This window comes from Chenopodium album, chromosome 12, assembly GCF_948465745.1.
Source record: "Chenopodium album chromosome 12, dcCheAlbu1.1, whole genome shotgun sequence".
Taxonomy (NCBI): Eukaryota; Viridiplantae; Streptophyta; class Magnoliopsida; order Caryophyllales; family Amaranthaceae; genus Chenopodium; species Chenopodium album.
In genome coordinates, this window is record NC_137845.1 from 50,185,662 (window position 1) to 50,206,832 (window position 21,171).

Here is a 21,171-nt window from a genome sequence, read left to right on the forward strand (position 1 = left end):
AGCATTGGGTAAGTTGGATTACTTTGGTCCAATCAAACAAGTTAAATTGGCTTCACATATTAATATATACATATCACATTGACTCGATCTGGTTCAAACTAAGTTATTTTGAATTTGAGATATAAATAAATCAATTAATGTTACACTAAAAAAAAATAAGAGTTACGAATTTTATTATTTTGAAGTACTTCATATAAGTTATACTCTGTATATCTTAAGACTAGTTCAAAACTCGTGTCATGCACGATTTTATAGTAGTATTTTATTATTCGTTTATTAAAAACGTTACATACAAAAACATAATAATTGGAAGTTAAAAAAAAAAACATATTCATGTGATATAACATGTATTTCAATAAATATATATCATCACGATGATTTGAAATGATACCAACAAAAACACAAAGTTTTATACACCAACATGAAAATCTATGTCATTCAATTCCTTAAGAACAGTGATGTAAATAAAATTAATTTTGTACGCATGTTGAGTTGGCCTATATTCTCCAATTGCTTGGCCTACCCAAAATCTTGACATTGAATGAATTCTTCCTTCATGAAGAGCATGTTCAAACATTTGTATCAAAGTGTTTTTTTCATAGTAGCTTGTATTTTATCACCCTCAAAAAACAACCTAAATTAAAATTTATTTCCAATTAGTTAGTTTAAGAAATACTGCAAAATTGAATAAAAATAAATGATATAACCTTTACATAATTTATATATAACCTTTTCATCCATGACAACTAATTTAACACCATAATGATCTTGTGGTTTGTAGAAAATTAGGAGTAGTCCAAACTCCAAAGACAAATCACATTTATTCTAACATGTTTCTTTCGTTAGATTTATTTCTCTAACAAAATCATATACTTGTGCCATTTGAGATGGAAGGAAATAGTGGAATATTATTGTGAAAATTAAATAAGTATGATTGCTATGAACGTAAACATGTAAATATGAAGAGTAAATATATAAAGCCTTATATTACGTAATATTTCAAAGTGTAACAAACTTCGTAATTTTTTTTTTTATCGAAGTCTTATATTACGTAATTTTATCACAAATTATATAGTAACAAATATTTTTTTTTATTTTATCATTGTCAAAAGTATTTTTTATAAAAAATAATATAAGAGATATTGCGGGAAAATTTTCTTTTTTTATAGTAGAAAGAAGATTAAGATAACCAATTTATATCAGGCTAATGAGGTTTATTCAATTCAAATTGAAAAAAAAAACCTTAAAATCTCTCTATTTTATCTCTTCAAACCTAGCCACCGTAGTAAAACTTAATTAGGGGCTGCCAACGATTTTTATTGATGATAAGCCCAAAATTCTTCTTCAATTTAATATTTTTAGCCAATAAATATCACCAACCATATGGTGATTATAGTCAGTCCATCCGTATAGGGTTTAGTCAATTCCCTAATGGTGGGATGTTTAGTATTGTCTGTTTGTTTGTTTTTCGTGTGTGCAGAAATACAAATTTGGAAGATTGGTCCCGCAAATTTGTGGAATTGTGGGTTTATTGGTATAGGTGTGCAGATTTAGAAGATCCGTCTTGCAAATTTGCAGATCTTGATGGCCAATCAAGTTTATCACTTTGCAACTATACATTAATGGAGCTCCGTCAAGAACAATGTAAAGACATATAAATTAACCATAGCAGTTCGAAAACGATGCCAATAGTTTAGAAGTGTTTAATTTTTATATTGAGAACTTACATATCTTAAGGGATGATTGTAAGTGCCGAATGACTATTATTATTTAATAAAATTACCCCTCCCTATTTCATTATATATATATATATATATATAATGAAACAGAGGTAGTATATATATATATACTACCTCTGTTTTTTTTAGTTGACACCGTTTGACTTTAATACTATTCACAAACTACACTTTGACTAACATTTGTGATTTATAGTTACGACAAAACATAGTCAAGTGGGATCTTGTTTAAGTCGTCTCAATGTATATTTTATTAATATCCACTTTTTATAGTTTTACAAAGTCGAGAATTAGAGTTATTAATCATCAAAATAGTGTGTTGGCAAGCGTGAAAAGAGAAAGGTGTCAACTAAATAAAAACGGAGGAAGTATATATAACCAACATTACAAAAATTTGGCCTTTAAGCGACAGGTGAAATCCGTTGCTAATTTCAAAAAATCCATAGCTGGATATAGTTAGCTACGGATATATCGACAAAATCGCTCCGTTGGTAAAAACCTTGTCGCTAAATGGATTTAGAGACGGAAAAAAAAATCCATCGCTGAATTTAGCAACAGAAAATAAATCCGTCGCTAGATTTAGCAACAGAAAAAATAAATCCGTCACTGGATTTAGCAACGGAAAACATAAATCTGTCGCTAGCTTTAACAATAGATAAAAAATCCGTTACTAGATTCAGCAACGGAAAATAAAATCCATCGCTCATATCAGCAACGGAAAAAAAATATTTTGACTCTAACTTAGAAACAGATTTTCAAATCCATCTCTAGTTTGGAGACAGATTTAAAATTCCGTTTCTAGTTTAGAGACGGATTTGAAAATCTGTTTCTAGTTTAGAGACAAATTATGTAAGTTAAATTCGTCTCTAATGTAATATTTTACATAATTCGTTTAAAAAATTATTTAGAGACGGAATTAAAAATCCATCGCTCATATTAGCAACAGAGAAATAAATCTGTCTCTAATTTAGCAATGGAACAAAAAAATACGTCTCTAACTTGGCAACGGAAAAAAAACCGTCTCTAAATTCAGCAACGGAAAATAAATTCGTTACTAGATTCAGCAATAGAAAAAAAATCCGTTTCTAATTTAGCAACGGAAAAAAAATCTGTTTCTAATTTAGAGACGGATTTTCAATTCTGTTGCTAATTTAGAGACAAATTTTTTAATTCCGTCTCTAATTTAGAGACGGATTTTTTAATTCCGTCACTAAATTAATTTAGAGACGGATTTTTTAATTCCGTCACTAAATTAATTTAGAGACGGATTTTTTAAATTCCGTCGCTAGAATTCCGTTTCTATATGGACATTTTTTTATAGTGCAATTTATCTCTTATATTTTAACAAACTTTTTTAGAAGACAACTAAAAAAAATAACAAAAGTTTGGGCGGGAGAATTTATACTAAGAGAGTGACACATGTAGTAGGGGATAATGTTGGGGATTTACTTTAGTAATTGATAAGCATTACATCGCTTAATAAAATTAAGTAATATTTGGAAGATTTCAATAATAATTCAATGTAATATAATTAGTATTGCTTAAAGAAATTGTGGGAATTAATGTGGATTGCATATTCATCAAATGTTATTAATTATGTAAATTGCGTATTTTATTCATAATGTACACATAAGCTTATTTAGTCCAAATTATACTTTAATTTTTAATGACGTAAGGAAAATGACCCTAATAATCAGGCCTCAACCCTAACAATTTTTTTGGTTGATTATCTACAAATTAGATGATTTGAAAGTGAGAGAAAAGGGTAAAAAGTCTGCAGATCACTCTCAAAGTGACATTAGTGGGGTTTGAACTTCACAATTCTAATCTGAAAGTTAAACAATTTTTTTTTTTTTTTTTTTTTTTTTTTTTTTTTTTTTTTTTTTTTTTTTTTTTAATAAACCACGTATATATATGTGTAACTTAGGGTCTGATGTTATGTTCAGCTTAATTTTAGTTCAGTTCAGTTCCTAATTTCCTTCTCTTATTAAACAATTTATTTCAACTCTATTTAATTCAGTTCAGTTCAGCTTCAATCAGTTCAGTTAAATTTAATTGTTTTCAGTAAATCGGAACAGACCCTTAGTAATAATAGTGGTTTACATTATTAATATAAGTAATTTTTTTATTGCATGCCTTTATTCCATGCTTTACTTTTGTGGGCACTATGGCATCATTGTCCCTTTCTTCAATCAATTTTACAGATAATTGATAAATTACTTTCAATGTTCCAACTTGGAAGTTTTTGATCAAAATAACGTCTTTTGTACTTTATAATATAAGGATGAGCAAATTCTAAATTGAGATTGTATATTTTAAATTTATGGAAAATGATAAACATTGCCATAAAGGCTATGAATAAGAAGTTAAAAAAAGGAAATATTGAGGATAAAGTAACATTAACTACACCAATCTGCGCGTGATTTTGTCATAAAATTTTAACTTAATTCCATTTTAGGAAATATATTAAATGCTTATATATATACCTTCTTTTTTTTTTTTTTTTTTTTTTTTTTTTTTTTTTTTTTTGTGACAAGCACTACCCTAGATTATAAGAGTTAATTTTGACTATGAGACGACTTCATAGATATTTGAGTAACTTAATTTTTATAATGTAGGAATGTAGGATCTGCGTGGTTGAATATTGTTTATATTGATTTATGGGTCAATTTTTAGAAAAATAGAGTACCTTGTAATTGATTTGAGTAACAAATAGTGATGATTAAACACAAAAGTTTATTAAGGCTCAGTTAATGTGATATCCGTCTACTTTTTAATGTACTTCGTGTATCTGAACTGTTGAAAAATATATTTCGAATTTAAAAATTAAATAAAAAAAAAACGATCTCCAAACTTGTTATTCTAAATTAAAAAGTATTCTAGTGATTGAAAAAAAAAAAAAAAAAAAAAGAATTAACAAGAAGTTCTAATTATAAGGAAATATAATAGATAGTGAAAGATATATTGGGTGACAATTAATTAAGGTGGTTGTTCAATCCCTCACACAACTAACACAAGGGAAAATTTTGCATACCTATCCTCTTTAGGTTAGTAACCTTCCCGTTCAAAAAAAGGTTAGTGAATTATTATTATTATTATTATTATTATTATTATTATATCTCAAAAACAAAAGTCATACAACCTACAATAAATTAGTGGGAAGCCGAGATACAATCTGGGCCCCCACTCCTCTAGCTATAGCAAATCCTACCCTAGTGAAGATATGAGCTGCAGCACGAGCCCCAATGTCTTGCGTCGTCGAGAACCTCTGAATCCGCTTCAGTAACGCAATAGCCTCCTTCTTTAATTCCCCAAGCGAAGAAAAGGAGAAGGGAATGAAACCATATCCAATCGCCTGACATCGAGCTTCATACTTAACCCGCTTCCGATGAGCAGCATCAGCCACAACCCGCCCATGAATAAAGTCAGATAGCCCTGACTGTGTCAAAGGAGAAGACCCTGTCAAATCAACACAGACATCGCGACCACAATCAAATAGATATTATTATTATTATTATTATTATTATTATTATTATTATTATTATTATTATTATTATTATTATTATTATTATTATTATTATTATTATTATTCAGACACTTAGGTTAGTGAACCTTTCTATAAAAATACATATGATTATAGTTTTCCTACTTTATCAAATAGATACCCTCATTCAGAAAAATAAATCTTAGCCCCGTTCACTTTACCTTAATTTAGCTAAACTAAAATTATTTTTACTGAACTGAAATTATTTTTGCTGAACTGGAATTATTTTTGCTGAACTAAAATTATTATTTTTTTTAATTTTCTATTATATTTCTTCTTTGAGTTTATTGATTTTTACTGAACTGAAATTATTTTTGTTGAACTGAAATTAATTTTAATGAACTGAAATTATTTTTACTAAATATTATTTTTTTTTAAGGTGAAGTGAACAGTGTCTTATTAATTAACTAGATTAACTCCCGTGCGATGCACGGATATAATTAAAGAATTTATAATTGTGTAAACTTCAAATACATGTCAGTCAAAATATGTAAAATCTTTGTATTATATACGATATTATTAACATAAACCAAACTATAAAAATTAAAATAATATAAACAAAAGAAAATTCATATCTACAATAAAATTTGCAAACTTTGTTATTAGATGGAGTAATCACATATATAAAAGGTTGATATTTGTTTTCCTTAAGATTTTTAAAAGAAAAAGTATTGAAAACTAAAAAGTTTAATGTACTGTATTAAACTACTTTGCAATCAATAGTTAGACTTTTTTTTTTAAAAAAAAAAAAACCTAAAACGAAAAAAAAAAAGTTAAGGCGGGAAAAAAAAAGAATGAGAAGCTGACATGTGTACAATTTGAAAAAAATAATGATGTCAGCGGTTGTTACTTTAGTAATATTTAAGATTTTTGCAAAGTATAGTTTCCTTATCCAATAGACCATTGTTTATGACTACAAACGAACGGTTCGTTGTTGTGCTCATAGTAGTAATGGTTTTGTTAGAATTATCGATCATGTCTGTCATTGTTTGATATCTGGAAATAATTAAATCCTAATTTTCAATTTTATAAATTAAGTGGCAATAGGACGATAAATTTGTCACGGCTATTAATCACTCGTTTTAGATTTCTGTCTAACTACTGCAAAAGAAAAATAAAAAAATAAATAATAATAAAAAAAAATCTCTATCTATTTAGGGGGTGTTTGGTATGAGTATTTTAAAGATGTGGAAACGGAATTAGCTTTTCGTTACCCTTACAATGCGTTTGGTTCACGAGTAAAGAAACAAAACCCGTTACCTTGTGGTAATAGTTTCCACCCTTTTGTTTCCAGGGTAAATCTTGGGGAAACAATTAACGTTACTTGGCTCTATCACAAAAAACCAAACTCTTCTCTCTCCTCTCTTATCTCCTTCGACATTTTTCATCAGAGAATTTCCAAATTTCGCAACAATTCTCCAAATTTCACAACAATTTTCCAAATTTCGCTCACTTTTTTTCAATTATCTACTTCAAATCACCAATAATCCACAATCTCAGGTTTGTTATCTCTCAATTTTTTGTCGAAAAAAACCCTAGATTTTGATTATGTGTTGAATTTGTATATTTTTCATTCTGATAGTTTGTATTATGATTTTATATCTCGCAAGGATGATATTCCTCTCAAGGTCTCTATTTCTTTTGATTTCGTGTTTTTTTTTATTGATTATTGTTTCTGAAATTAGGTTTTGTTTGATCGTTTGTTCATTTTGATAGTTCGTTTGTCTGAAATTAGGTTTCAATTCTTGTTCATTTTTTATCTGTTTCATGTATATTGCTCTAATTTTTGCTCCAGATTATTAATTTTTGTTCAATTTCATGTGATTATTAGTTATAGTAAGATGAACTGGTATAAATTGCTAGAAAAGCTGCAGTTGTTTGAAATTGATTACTGAAATGGCTTTGGTTTTTGATTTTGGTTGGTTTGGTTTTCAAAGGCAGTGTTCTTTTCGATATCGAACTGTTATATGTGCTTATGTGTATGTGATGTAGGTTGTTGTTTATGTTTGTCATTTCATGGTGTGATGCATAGTAATATAGTGATTGATATTTGTTACTTGATTGCAATTGTTTTGCTGGTTTTTGATGGGTAATTTATGGTTTGTGATACTAGTGTATATTAATGGGTAACTCGTGGGAACTGAACTATAAGATACATATGTTTCATGTTTTAGACTTGAATTAGATACAAAAATACATATGTTTCATGTTCTTATATTCTGTTCTCTGATGCATTTTTCTGTCATATATGAACTATTATTCTGTTCTGATGCAAATTTTTTTTTTCTGATCTGTATTAATCAGAGAACTAACCAATTCTAATCTCTTTATTTCTTCCACATGTAGAGCATAAAAAATCAGAATGTTTCTATTTTTTCTGTGACAATAAATAAGAGTGTTTCCAAATAATATAGAATCATGCTAAGTTAATCCAAGGTTTTGTACTTCACTGTATCATGCTGTAGCATTGTCATGTACAAGTATCGCTGTATCGGAGCAGTCTGTCTACCTGTTTCATACTGATAAAATGTATAATTTCTTGTCCAAAATATGTTAATAGGTGCACACACACACACATACACACACACACACATATAGTTTTAGCAAACAATCAGAAGATCCCCCAATCCCCATACCCCTAAGTTATGTCAATCTGAGGAGCCTTCTCTTTGTTAAGGTTTCATGACTGCTGATCGGACTGACATAATGGACCTTACAGTCCATGCTCCCTCACTATTCCAGAGACCATGACCAAAGCACTAAGAATACGACTATATGGTTCTAGAACTGTATGTGTGTATTCTCTTATATGGAAGACTCATAAGAAAGCTAAGGGGTTGTTTGGAGTTCCATTCATTCACTATGAAACTCTTGCGGAGATATACGCAAGAGACAAAGCTACCGGAGATGCAAGTGAGTCGTTTGTTGATGCTATAGAAGATATGGATCAAGAGACTGATAAGCAACCATTGAATGTCGAGAGTGATGAAGAAGATGATGTGCATTCTACTCATTCGGACACTTATTCTTCTACAAGTCAATCCGGAAAATGTCCCGTGAAGATAGAGGATGATCATTCAACTCCTTCAAAAATGGCAAAAGTGAAGGCTTCTACGATTCATTCTTCCGCAAGTGATTCCACTACTCAATCCGGAAAACGTTCTACAAAAGCGAAGGAGGCCAAGGTAAAGGGAAAGAACAAGGTAGATTTGAAGAGTAGAAGTAGAAAGTTTTGTCCTAAGTTGTTATTGAAGTTAATGTTTCAATGGTTTTTGAATGCTTTTTTTTATTATTTTTTTTAATTTGAGAATACTAGAATTTCTATGCTTTTGTAATTAATAATTTAAGTGACTTTGCCTATATCTAGCATATGATATATCATGGTAATCGGTTCAAATAAATATATATATGTATATTATGGTAATTAGTGTTGCTCTACATTGTATAATGTATAGCAAAAGTTAGTCAAGACAACAAAAAATAAAAGAAAAGCTATTTGTTTCCAACTTATCTATGCCAAAAAAAAGGAAAGGGATTGGTTATAATTGTTTACGTTTCCTTAGTAATACCAAACAACTAGTAAGGATAACACTATATATTACCCTTTCCCCTCTTAATTTGTTTCCATTCCCTTACATTTACTAATTTGCTACCAAACGCCCCCTTAACTGAGTCATTTCAACCAAAAACATCTTTTAGATAAACATGTTTTAGGATTCGTGCTTTGAATAGGCCAACAGTAGTATTATGTGGAAGCTCCCAATTTAGAGCACTACTCCGTAATTTAAAAGGTTTGATTTCCAACTTCCTCAAATTGATGAGGTAGGGTGGCTTTGAGGTGAAGTACAACTTTGTCACGATCACGCGTGTGTTCTATATAAATTAATTCAACATGTGCTATATTAGCAAGGCATTAGATTAATAATAACACAAATGTGAATTACGGTATTTCCACATATATACCTCATAAACTAACATAAATAGCTGACAATATCTTGACCACAACCAAATTTTGGTCTAAAGTAGAAAGTCAAAATATGAACAAGGCGCCAAGGTAAGTAACCAACTATCTACTCAATGTGTCATTTTGTGAAAGGTTCAAGGTCAAACTTTGTGGAATGATTGACTAATTCTTTCAACTCAAATATCCCAAGTCTTGTTGTCAAAAAAAAAAAAAAAAAAATTAATTAAAAAAAAAAAATCCAAGTCGTCTTTGCTTCCTTCGTGCAAGTTGATATTAGTGTGCTCCAATAATGCTATATATTATTAGGTCTATTACATACTAATTTAAAATACTACCTTCCGTCCACATACTAATTCAAAATATAATAGTTTCTTCATGTCATAATATAGTGTTTGTTGAGAGTGAAGGATAACTCAAGTAATTAGAGCTTTCCTCCCGGTTTCAGGAAATTTTGGGATCGATTCTCACCCATATCCTTGTGGCTCTCTAAACACCAAAAAAAAAAAAAAAAAAAAAAAAATAATAATAATAATAATAATGATGTAGTGTTTGTTTTCCATTTCCTACTGGAAAAAAAAAAAATACAAAGTCTTATATGTGGCTAGCCACATGGTGTGGCCAATTCACAATAAGGCAATTAAATAAGTAATAGGGGTTACGATGATGAATAAATGAGGTTACTTTGACGTATGTGAGTTACTTAAATGATAAAAGGGGCTACTCTCTTATAGAAGTGAAATCATTCTTTGAATTTTTTAAAACAAAAAAATAAGGGTTACTCAAATGAACAATTGGGGTTACTTATTTCTAAAATACTTGATATCTATCTATACCTAGTATTTAAAAACTCTAACCAAGAAAGACACATGTTCACATCATATTACACTTTTCTATTTTCTTCTCTAACCAAAGTGCCACATGTCTTTTTACATACACTTTCTTTAATTATTTATTCCATTAAACTTATACTTTATCTTCCATGTACACTTCATCCCTTCATCTTCATCTTCCCTATTCAATTCAACATTTTCCTCTTCTCTCTTTAATTTTAGAGAAATTTGTGAAAAAGGATCTTTTAAGTGAAAAACTATGAAAAATGACCTTTTAAATTGTATTATATTTATAGGGGGTACTTGGATGAGTTTTCTTGGTGGTCGATGCCGAAGCTCCGACATTGACTTTCACGTGTTAGTCCGGTGAGTTAAAAAATAAAAAACAATTTCCCCCAAAATTACAGAAAGAGAAAAGGGGAAAAATGAAAGGGGTAGTTCGAGAAAGGAGGGAAATTTAGGGGGTGAAAATACTTTATATATATATATATATATATATATATATATATATATATATATATAACTCATGTGATTAACACGTGAAAGTCAATGGGAGACGACCAAGAAAACTCACCCATGTACCCCCTAAAAACATAACATAACTTAAAAGTTCCTTTTTCACAACTTTTCACTTAAAATGATCTTTTACAAAAAGTCGACCAGTTAAAAGGTCATTTTTCACAAATTTCTCTAAATTTTCCTCCCATCTTCTTTCCAATTACACATTATACCTCATAATGACTTATTGATATTTCCTAACTCATTTCTCAATGCAATTTTCTAGGAATAACCTGTGCAATGCACGGGCCAAAAGGCTAGTTACTATATAATAAATTGAAGTTACTTTAATGGACAAAATTAGGTTACTCTTATGAATAAATAAGATTACTCATATATATAAATTAGGATTGTTCTTATTAATCAATGTGGCCACACCGTGTGGCTAGCCACATACAAAACTTACTAAAAAAAGTGTAGTATCTATTAACTATTACTAAAATAAAACATGCTGATATCATTAAGAGACACATGTCATATTCTTATGAAATTTTTTCCCGCCAAATTTGACATCATCATTTGTTTTTTCTCTATTTTTTGTAAAAGAATTCTTCCTAAAGCCCTGTTCACTTCACCATAAAAAAAATTATACTAAGTAAAAATAATTTCAATTCAGTAAGTTCAGTTCAGTAAAATTAATTTTAGTTCAGTTAAAGTAATTTCAGTTCACTAAAAATAAGTTCAGTTCAGTAAAATTCAGTTATCTTAAAGAAGAATTATAATAGAAAATTAGTAAAAATAATTTCAATTCAGCAAAAATAATTTTAGTTCAGTAAAATTAATTTAAGTTCAGTAAAAATAATTTAAGTTCAGTAAAAATAATTTAAGTTCCGCAAATATAATTTTGTTTCAGTAAAAATAATTTCAGTTCAGCAAAAATAAGGTGAAGTGAACGGGGCCTAAGTTCCCAGACTACATAAATACAATACGTCTTTCAAAATTAATTAATGAGATTATAATTACACTTTTTCGAATAAAAAAATACTGACAACTATTTTAAACAAATAATACTCCCTCCATTTCAATATGATCGTCCCATATGAAATCAATCACATAAAATAAAAAAAGAAGAATATTTGGAATCTAACATTAAAGTCAAAAACAATTCATAAACAGTTTTGTCTTATTTAAATTATTTTTGATTTATTTTTAGAAAACCGTCAACCATAATTGCATAATTCAAGGGAATAATTTCTTTACTTAGAGTCATATTATCAATTAATTTAACCAATCAGAATTTAATATGTATAAGATAGGAAATAAAAACTAAATTAAAAGTGGAATATATTCAATATAGATAAATCTTTTTGAAACGCCCAAAATAGTATATGACACTAACAAATTGAACGGATTTAATCCGTGCAACGCACGAGACTAAACCAATGAAAGTATTTTTTTTAAAAATTACTCCTTAACAAAGTAGAGTACGACAGTTTTATTAAGTTAGCTATTTAATCTATTTCTACGAAATTTCATTAAGGTAATTTGAGATTAATGTGCTTTCGTATTGCACCTTACACAATAAACCATGCATAAACACTACGAACAAGGAAAAAAAAGTTGTTTATAGTGAATAAATAATACTCCAGACATGTTTGACAATAGCTTTTGAGTATGTAGCTTTTATTACTGCTTAATAAAATTTGAGTGTTTTACATACTATTAGTACATTTTTGTAAAGAAGCTAGAAGCTGTTATGAAATAGCCGAGTTAAGTAGAAAACAGAGGACTCAACTCTTGCAAAATGTAGGGAAAGAGGACTCTATTTATTTTACAGAGAAAAAGGGGATTGGAGTTAAATCTCTAGCGGTAGGGGGTATTTTCAGGTGACTTAACTCACCTTTAACCCAAGAAGAATTAAGTCCCTTGTAAAGAATTGAGTCCCCTCATTATTGCCTTGATTAAACCAGAGAAATTCAATTCCTTCATTAATCATTACTGCTGATTGGTTTAAAAATATAATTGTTCGAAATTAAGAAAGTGCAATAACAATGCAAAAGTTTTGTTCTTGAATTTTTTTTTTTTTAATGTTTGTTGTCCAAAAAAAAAAAAAATTCTTTCAATAATAATAATAATAACAAAAAAAATCCAAAGCATGCTCTTCATCTCTGGTTTATTGCAGCTTATTTGTCTTGCATTTGTTTGATTGTGTGATTATAAAGTTGGTAGTAGAGGTGATCAAAATCGGACCGGGTCTTGACAAAATTTCTCGTGCCCAGGCCAAACCCATAAAAAAGTAGCAGACTTGTCGAGTTTTTCCAGGCTGGAATCGGGTTTGTAACAAAAAAATATGTTTTAAGGCTTACCAAAACACGCCCTATTTTCGAGCCGGATCGATCCAAGCTCAAATCAGACTTATATTGATCACCTCTAGGTGGTAGGTGGGTTGACAATCCACGTGAGTCAAGTTTATCTTATGAGATGGTTGTGATTTTAAAGAGAAATGTGGAGTTGGAAGGTCGAGGATGTAATGAAGATGTAAAGAAAACAAACATTCGGAAAGTTTTGTAATTCTATGCCTTATTTTTGTTTCAAAAAGAGGAAAGGACTTTATTTTTTATTGGTCTTAATTTAAAATATTTTATTTTTTTAATCTAAAAAAAAAATATTTTATTTTTAATAAAAAAAACACAATTAAACCAAAGGGACTCAATTGTTTAACCAAGGGGACTCAATTCTTTCCCTTATTTAATTAAAACCCACCGAAAACCCAAATCCATTCTAGCCCACTCCCTTTTTCCTCTGTAAAATAAATAGAGTCCCCTTTCCCCACATTTTGCAAGAATTGAGTCCCTTGTTGTATACTTAACTCGAAATAGCCGAATCGGCCATTTCTCCTAACCTTTCACGTACTAGGGGATTTTGCTTGGGAAAGAAAATGTACCATACTACTCTGTAATGGAATAATGGATTTGGGTCCATAACCTGATAATTATGGTTCCAATTTCGTGGTGAAGGACCTCTAATACCTCTACTGGCCCTCATGTACTTTTTTCTTTTTTTTTTTTTTTGAAAGCGGCCCTCGTGAACTAAGCATACTACTGAGTATATAAAGAAAATGATACATAGCCATAAGGGCTATAAGAAGCTAAAAAAAGAAATATTGAAAATAAAGTAACATTAATTATACCAATCTGCGCGTGATTTTGTGATGAATTCCCAACTTAATTCTATTTTAGTAAGTATAATAAATGCTTATATATAGCCTTAAGGGCTACATATATCATTACCCTTATTATTATTATTATTATTATTATTATTATTATTATTATTATTATTATTATTATTTATTTATTTATTTTTTATTATTATTATTATTATTTTTATTATTATTGAAACAAATTATTATTATTATTATTATTATTATTATTATTATTATTATTATTATTATTATTATTATTATTATTATTATTATTATTAAAAACCTACAAAGTCAATCAATTTACAAGAAATTAGTAGAGAGTCGAGATACAATTTAGGCCCCCACTCCTTTAGCTATAGCGAACTCGATTCTGCTGAAGATGTGAGCAATTGCACAAGCCCCAAAGAAAACCATAACCAATAGCCCAGCAACGCGCCTCATATTTGTCCCGTTTCCGCTGAGCAACAACCGATACAACACGACCAGCAACAAAGTCAGACAATCCTGATTGTGTCAAAGGAGAAGACCCCGTCAAGTCAACACACACATCAAAATCTCTATCCCAATAATAAAGCAACACATCTGCAGGCTCCATATTATTATTATTATTATTATTATTATTATTATTATTATTATTATTATTATTATTATTATTATTATTATTATTATTATTATTATTATTATTATTATTATTATTATTATTATTATTATTATTATTATTATTATTATTATTATTATTATTATTTATTTTTTATTTTTTAAATTTTACATGTAGCATATCACCTTCACCTACCTTCAGCCCAGTGCTAACTTCATATCCCAACCTTTACAATAGTTGTGACGCGCACACCCTTACTAGTTTCAATGACGGTATTATAGGAACTTTTAGTATCTAAAAAAACGAGACAATAGTTTAAACATTCCAAAATATAAAATGGTTATTATCTTGACATTCCGATAACAAATGCAGAGGTTCTTTACTGGACTCACCCCGGACACGCATATGTATACAGCCATACAGGTCAGGAAGCAAGTATCGAGCCAAATTCAACCCTTCACCCAAGCTTACCAAAGATTTTAAATTCACCTGACCATTCATATAGTTAGGAAGAAAATGGAACACCCTTAATTAGGAGATATTCCATAATCAAATTTATTATAACAAAATTTATTATCTCATGATTCATTCATAGCATCATGCATCAGTTTGAAAGCTAGCGTTTAGTACTAGTTACATACTAGTCTCTTCTGATGGCAACAAAAGCCATCCTCTATTACAAATTTCAAAATTTTCTTCTTAGAAGAAGTCATTGCACTGATGGCACAAACAAAGGCTAAGACAGAATTGAAACATTAGTTAGTTCAGTAAGATGGTGCTAGACGAGACAGATCAAAGGTCATACTAAATCGGACAACTTGAAGCAATGAAGAAATCGGTGATTTGATCTGCTCAGTTAGGTGGGGGGAAAAAGATTGCATCCGAAGTCCTCTTTGATCTGAACTGATTCTCTATCTCTGGGCTCACGTTGAAGGCTGCCTGCAGTACTTCAGGGGATAGTGCTTTCCATGCTGAGGTCTTTCCGGCTAAGTGCGTGAATATTGGGCTGAAAACACCACAACACAAATCATTTAAGATAAATCCAGTTGAAAAAAGCCTTTAAACAAAAGAATTGAATAGTTTATCTTTCAAATTTTATGCCAGCATCACTAATAAGGAAGAAGTGAGTTTGTTTAAGGAAGTTAAGCTAAACAAATTAGGCAACCAATATATACTAAGAACTAGTATGAGTTTCATCAGCAGCACTGAAATGTATTGTAGATGTGCTCAGTTGCTAGTAAGTCATTGTCATTTTTGGTCATGGTTATGGTGCTCGGTCAAGAAGACGAATAAGTAACATCTTGTTAGGGACCTAAATTATGGATTGTTCAGATAAACAAGCATAATATAACGTGTCAGGAAATTTAGAGCACATCAGAAGATGCTGATCAGAGATCAGAGCACGATCTAAAAGATTTCAAGGGCAAGAAACATAAAGTGAAAGGCTTACTTGGGTGTAGTAATGATAGAGAACCACTCCATCCCCGAAGGATCAGCAATCTTGGAGACGACAAAGAACTTTGGAACTATAAACAACTGCCCTGCCTTCACAGTAGTTTCCAGCACCCTTCTTCCATCAATACCCACAACTTGAACTCGGCCACTTCCCCGAACAATGTAGGTGACCTGAAGGGCAGAGTCACAGGAAAAGCCAGGGGAGCACATTGCACTACCATCCAACCTCACGAGATCAGCCCCAAGTCCAACCTCTCCAACCAAGGGCAAATTCTTGGTGTTCAAAACCACTACTCTCCCACCATTCTTAATATCCACATCAAAAGGTGCTTCCTCACAGTTCAACACCATGCCCCTCCTATTCTCATTCTTAGGTTCAGGCATTTTGGCTGATCCATCAAGCTGCACGATCCCACTCCCGGGTTGATTTCCTACAAGGGAGTTCACTGTTTTTTCGTCCAAGTCCCATGCTCGGCCTACAAACTCCGTACTAAATCCAGTGAAGATGCCATTTGAGCCTGTCAAGAAAAAGTCTGTGAATCGGCCTGCTTTGTGGGCTTTCGAGGTGTCACCAAGAAACAAGATCACTAATTCTGTATCTTCTTTGTTGTACAACCAAGAGACTACGCCAAAGGGGAGGGCTATTGCATCTCCTTTCTTGATTGGAATTACTTTCTCTTCCTTTTCTGGAAGGACAATCCCACATATTCCGCTGCCTGATAAAAAATTAAAATTACACAACGATTTTGGGTGCAAACATTAATAATGCTTAGTATCTCGATACAAATTCTTTTATTCCATATTCTAACATTATATTGTTTTCACCAAAAAAAAAAAAAAAAAAAAAAAGGCATTATATTGTCAAAGCCAGATGCAACCAACATCGAAACCAAATGCCCTCATTGTTGAACAATGGAATACAAATCAATCAATCAATCAAAGCCTTAATCTTAGAAGTGGGGCCGCTACAATGGAATATAAATCAATCTATAATAATGATAGCACTTGATAAATGTTATACACCCCCATATCATACTCATCCAATGCTTGTCAAATGTCATACAATTAGATTGAGCAACTTTAAGTAAATTTGATCAAATTCATCCTATAGCAACTCAACGCAAAGCTTCTCATATTCTTATGTAAATTCATTGAAAACAAAATCAAAACCAAATTTTGTGGGGCATATTGTTATAATAGAATCAACATTAATAATGGAATTCCAAGATTGCACTACCAAACTAAACGTAAAATTTAAACGTAATCCAAACAAATTACTCATATTCAATCCAACAAAACCAAGAAAATTATGAACAGAATCAAAATACCAAATTCCAAAACTACTTAACCAAATCAAATGACAACTATAACCTACAACAAAATCATGATAAAACCAAGATATTATCAAGCAACCATCAACAATCAATTATATCATAAATATATCACATGATCATCAAAATTAACATCCGGGTATTTATAATCTTGCCATAATTCACACAAAAACCAACAATAAAATCAATAAATAAAATAAAAAATCAAAGAAAATGAAGGGTACCCTGAAGAACATAGGCAACTCTGGAAGAATCAGAATAAGCAGGAAGAGAAAACCCAAATTTCTGAAGAGCAAGTTTCGAAGCGCCAATGTTACCCTCGCGTAACATAGGAAGTTCTGAGTCACACCATGCATAGTATGTACCTCCTGTTCCACCATGAACTTTTGCTGCTAATTGGGGTGTAAGATCAATTTCCATTTTCTCCATTTTTTACTTATTTTTTAATTTTTTTTAATTCTGAATTTGAGATGCAATGAAAAAGATTATAATGTTTGATTAAAGAAGGTGAAGTGATATTACAATTGAATGAAATGGTATGGTATAGCTGATTTTGGGGGATGGATTTTATTTATAGGTAGTTATTGTTATTAGTCTTATGACCATGAGAATTTATGTTTGTAACAGAATGTGGTGGGAGTATAGGTGTAACATAGCACACTAATCTTGTGATTTATGAATTGATTACGGAGCGAAAATGCTTAGCTTTACTTTCTTTTTGGTGTAAAGAGAGCGAAAATAAATTTATATGTTAAGGTAGGGATGACAATTTAGAGCAAAATGGATACGATTCTAGCTTGATTGAAAAAGAAAAGAAATGCGAGATTCATATTTGAAAATATGAAGTCTAGAGCTCGGTATGTAAGTCAGCTAGACAAATGTAATTATTGTTCTACATGTATTAATGTTCGTGAACGGCTTGTTATTGGGTGGATGGAGTTGATAATGGGCAGGTTAAAAGAGGGTCACCTTTTATTGGGCTTAAGTGGATCAGGTCAATGGGTACTTTGGACAGGCCTAAACCAACTTAGAAAAAATGGAGGAAAGGTGGTGATAATTTGGAACCTTAGAAAATATACAAATAATCCTAAACATAAAGCATAATATAGGCCCAAATACAAAAATTGTATCGGTCATAACAATAAAGAAATGTAAGTCAAAACCAGGGCACGTTGCTATTGGACCCCGATGCACTGAATGTGCAACAAGAATCCGTGATAGTTGTTTGAACTTCGAAGTAGCTAATTGATTCAAAGCATATTTTAACATCTTGAACTTATTTTCTAATTGTATATTTGTATGGCCCTATTTACTTTATATTAAAAAAATAATTTTTTGTAAAAATAATTTATCATCCGTAAAATTAATTTTAGTTCATTAAAAATAAGTTTAGTTTAATAAAATTAATTTTGTTTAATAAAAATAATTTCAGTTCAGTAAAAATCAGTAACTTTAAAAAAATATATACATATTAGAAAATAAGTAAAAATAATTTCAGTTTAGCAAAAATAATTTAGTTTAGTAAAATTGATCAAGTTCGGTAAAAATAATTTAAATTCAGCAAAAATAATATCAGTTCAATAAAAATAATTCAGCTCAACAAAAATAAGATGAAGTGAATTGGGCCTAAGTCAAAACTTTGATATCTCTCACTAACCTTATTACTAGAACTTATACTACTTTTCTTGCTTTCTTTTGTTTGAAATTTACTTATTTTCCCTTGTTATTTTATTTTTATAGGGGTCTTTATATGAAACATACTCCTTGATAAAGCTTGGTGCAAATGAAAATGAAGTATTACTTTGTTAGTCTATATCCTTAATAAATTAACGGCCTACCTAACATTTCGCGCATTGCGCACAGTCGCACACAAAGAAACAAGGAGAGACCGAGACAGGGAGTAAAAACGAGAGCACCAATTGCAATCACCGTAGTTGCTACTTGCTAGAAGTAGACAATACAACGTAATATCATCATATGAGACAAACTAACATGAATTAAACGATTAATATTTGGAGCTAATTAGAAAGGGGTAATACACAAACCAAGTAATCTACCAATAAAGGTATGAACAATATCAAACTAAGCTTGGTATAGTGATAAGATTGTCACCTTCTAACTTTAAGGTTGGGGTTTCAATTTCCACTAGAGACACTTTGAGAGTAGGGATCTCTTATCCTTCCCCCTCACTCTCAAAGTGTCTGACCCTCAATTACCAAACTAAAAAAAACCGTGAGGGTTGAGGTACGGTTAGGGTCTTTCTCCTTACCTTTAAAAATAAATAAATAAATTTATGAATAATAAAAACCTTTGAATATTATTTTGTGTTTATTTCCACATATTAAATTTACTCTCTTAGATTACATATAAGGAGCTAAAAATGGAATATATATATATATATATATATATATATATATATATATATATATATATATATATATATATATATATATATATATATATATATATATATATATATATATATATTAATTACATTGATTTACACGTGTTTTTCCTAAATTACTACTCTCCCGTCTCTAAAATTTCGACCCTTTTGGCCTAATTTTAGTCCCAAAATGATTGACCCATTTACATTAAAATACCCACCAATTTACAACAATATTTGTGCAAGATTAGCATCCCCATATAAAGTTTTGTTCTTTCATGTATTTTTAATACTTTATCCCTCTACTTTTTTACAAACCCTATGTAAATTTTATCTTTCCAATATGTTTTTATTTAAGTTTCTTAATAACCGCGAAATCAACCCAAAAAAGTCGAAATTTTGAGGACGAAGGGGGTACCAAATTAGAAAAGATATTAAATTCTTATCCTTAACACTTATAGCTAACATTGCCCTTAATAAATAATGGAGTACTAACATATTTATTAAAAATAATAATAAAATAATTAATAAATATTGATATGAATATTTCCTCTATTTCTTCTTAAGCAACTAGCTCCAAAGGTACGCAACAAGGAATCATTGTTTCATTGGCTCGCTACATCAAATTTCTAAGTTACAGAACTTTTAAGCTACAATATTCGTCAATGGTTATACCTAAGCTTGCATTAAATATTTTATTTGATTTTTATTTCTTCTACTTAATAAGAATTTCTAGCTTGGTTGAGCATTGTCTTTGTTTTACCTATAAGTAACTAAGTAAGGACCTATTCTCTTCAGCTTAATTTCAGTTCAGTTCCTAATTTCCTTCTTTCATAAACAATTCAGTTCAGCTTAACTCAATTCAGTTCAGTTCAGCTCAGCTCAATTCAATAAATCAGAACAAGCCCTAAGTATATCAATCTAAGGAAATTTTGTGAAGAATTATCCTAAAGATAGGTTTTTTTGTGAACAATTACCCGTTTTTTTATATTAGTGAACAACTATCTATAAGATAAGATAGCAAACGTTTGTCTAGCACTATCCGTTAACGAATTCCGTCCAATTATTCCATTTGTGGGGCCCCGCTCCTATGGTTTCTCCTCTAATTAACTCCCTCCCTAAGTACCTCTCTCTTTCTTTATTTACTTTTCCTCCATTTTTACTTCAATTGTGAAATCGAGGTTTTACTTCTAGTTGGACCTAGGAAGGTTTCCTCGTAAAATCAGTTTTGCATTGTCTAATTATAAGTTCCTTATAGCAATCCATTTTATATTATTAGAAAACTAAACACTAAGAAACATACTACAGTCTACAAGTCTACAATTCACCCCCCTCTTGTAGTATATTATCCGAATAATAAAGTATGTCAAATTGTCAATCATTATGAACCGTAGGGGTAATAAAAATTACTCATATTAAATTTAATGCTCAATCAAATTCCTAATGAATCATGTTAAGCATATCCTAACTCTGAACAACGCTTACAATAAACTCTTTAAAGACATTGTACAAGATTTAAAAAATTTCTGTATTGATCACTTTTCCAAACTTTGTTCTACGTAGGTTTTTTTTTTTTTTTTTTTTTTTTTTTTTTTTTCCAAACTTTATTCTAGCTTTAACGAGAGTA

The 21,171-nt window shown here is 30.2% G+C and overlaps 1 protein-coding gene across 1 annotated transcript; it reads right to left on the reverse strand.

The window, feature by feature from the left end:
• Window positions 1-15,123: 15,123 nt before the first annotated feature.
• On the reverse strand, window positions 15,124-17,760 carry LOC145572519 (11S globulin seed storage protein Ana o 2.0101-like). Its single transcript, XM_081631488.1, has 3 exons — window positions 17,383-17,760; window positions 15,823-16,543; window positions 15,124-15,378 (listed from the first exon to the last, which is right to left on the reverse strand). Exons 1-3 carry the CDS (start codon window positions 17,585-17,587, stop codon window positions 15,225-15,227), a joined length of 1,080 nt encoding a protein of 359 aa, XP_081487614.1. The 5' UTR covers window positions 17,588-17,760; the 3' UTR covers window positions 15,124-15,224.
• Window positions 17,761-21,171: the final 3,411 nt, after the last annotated feature.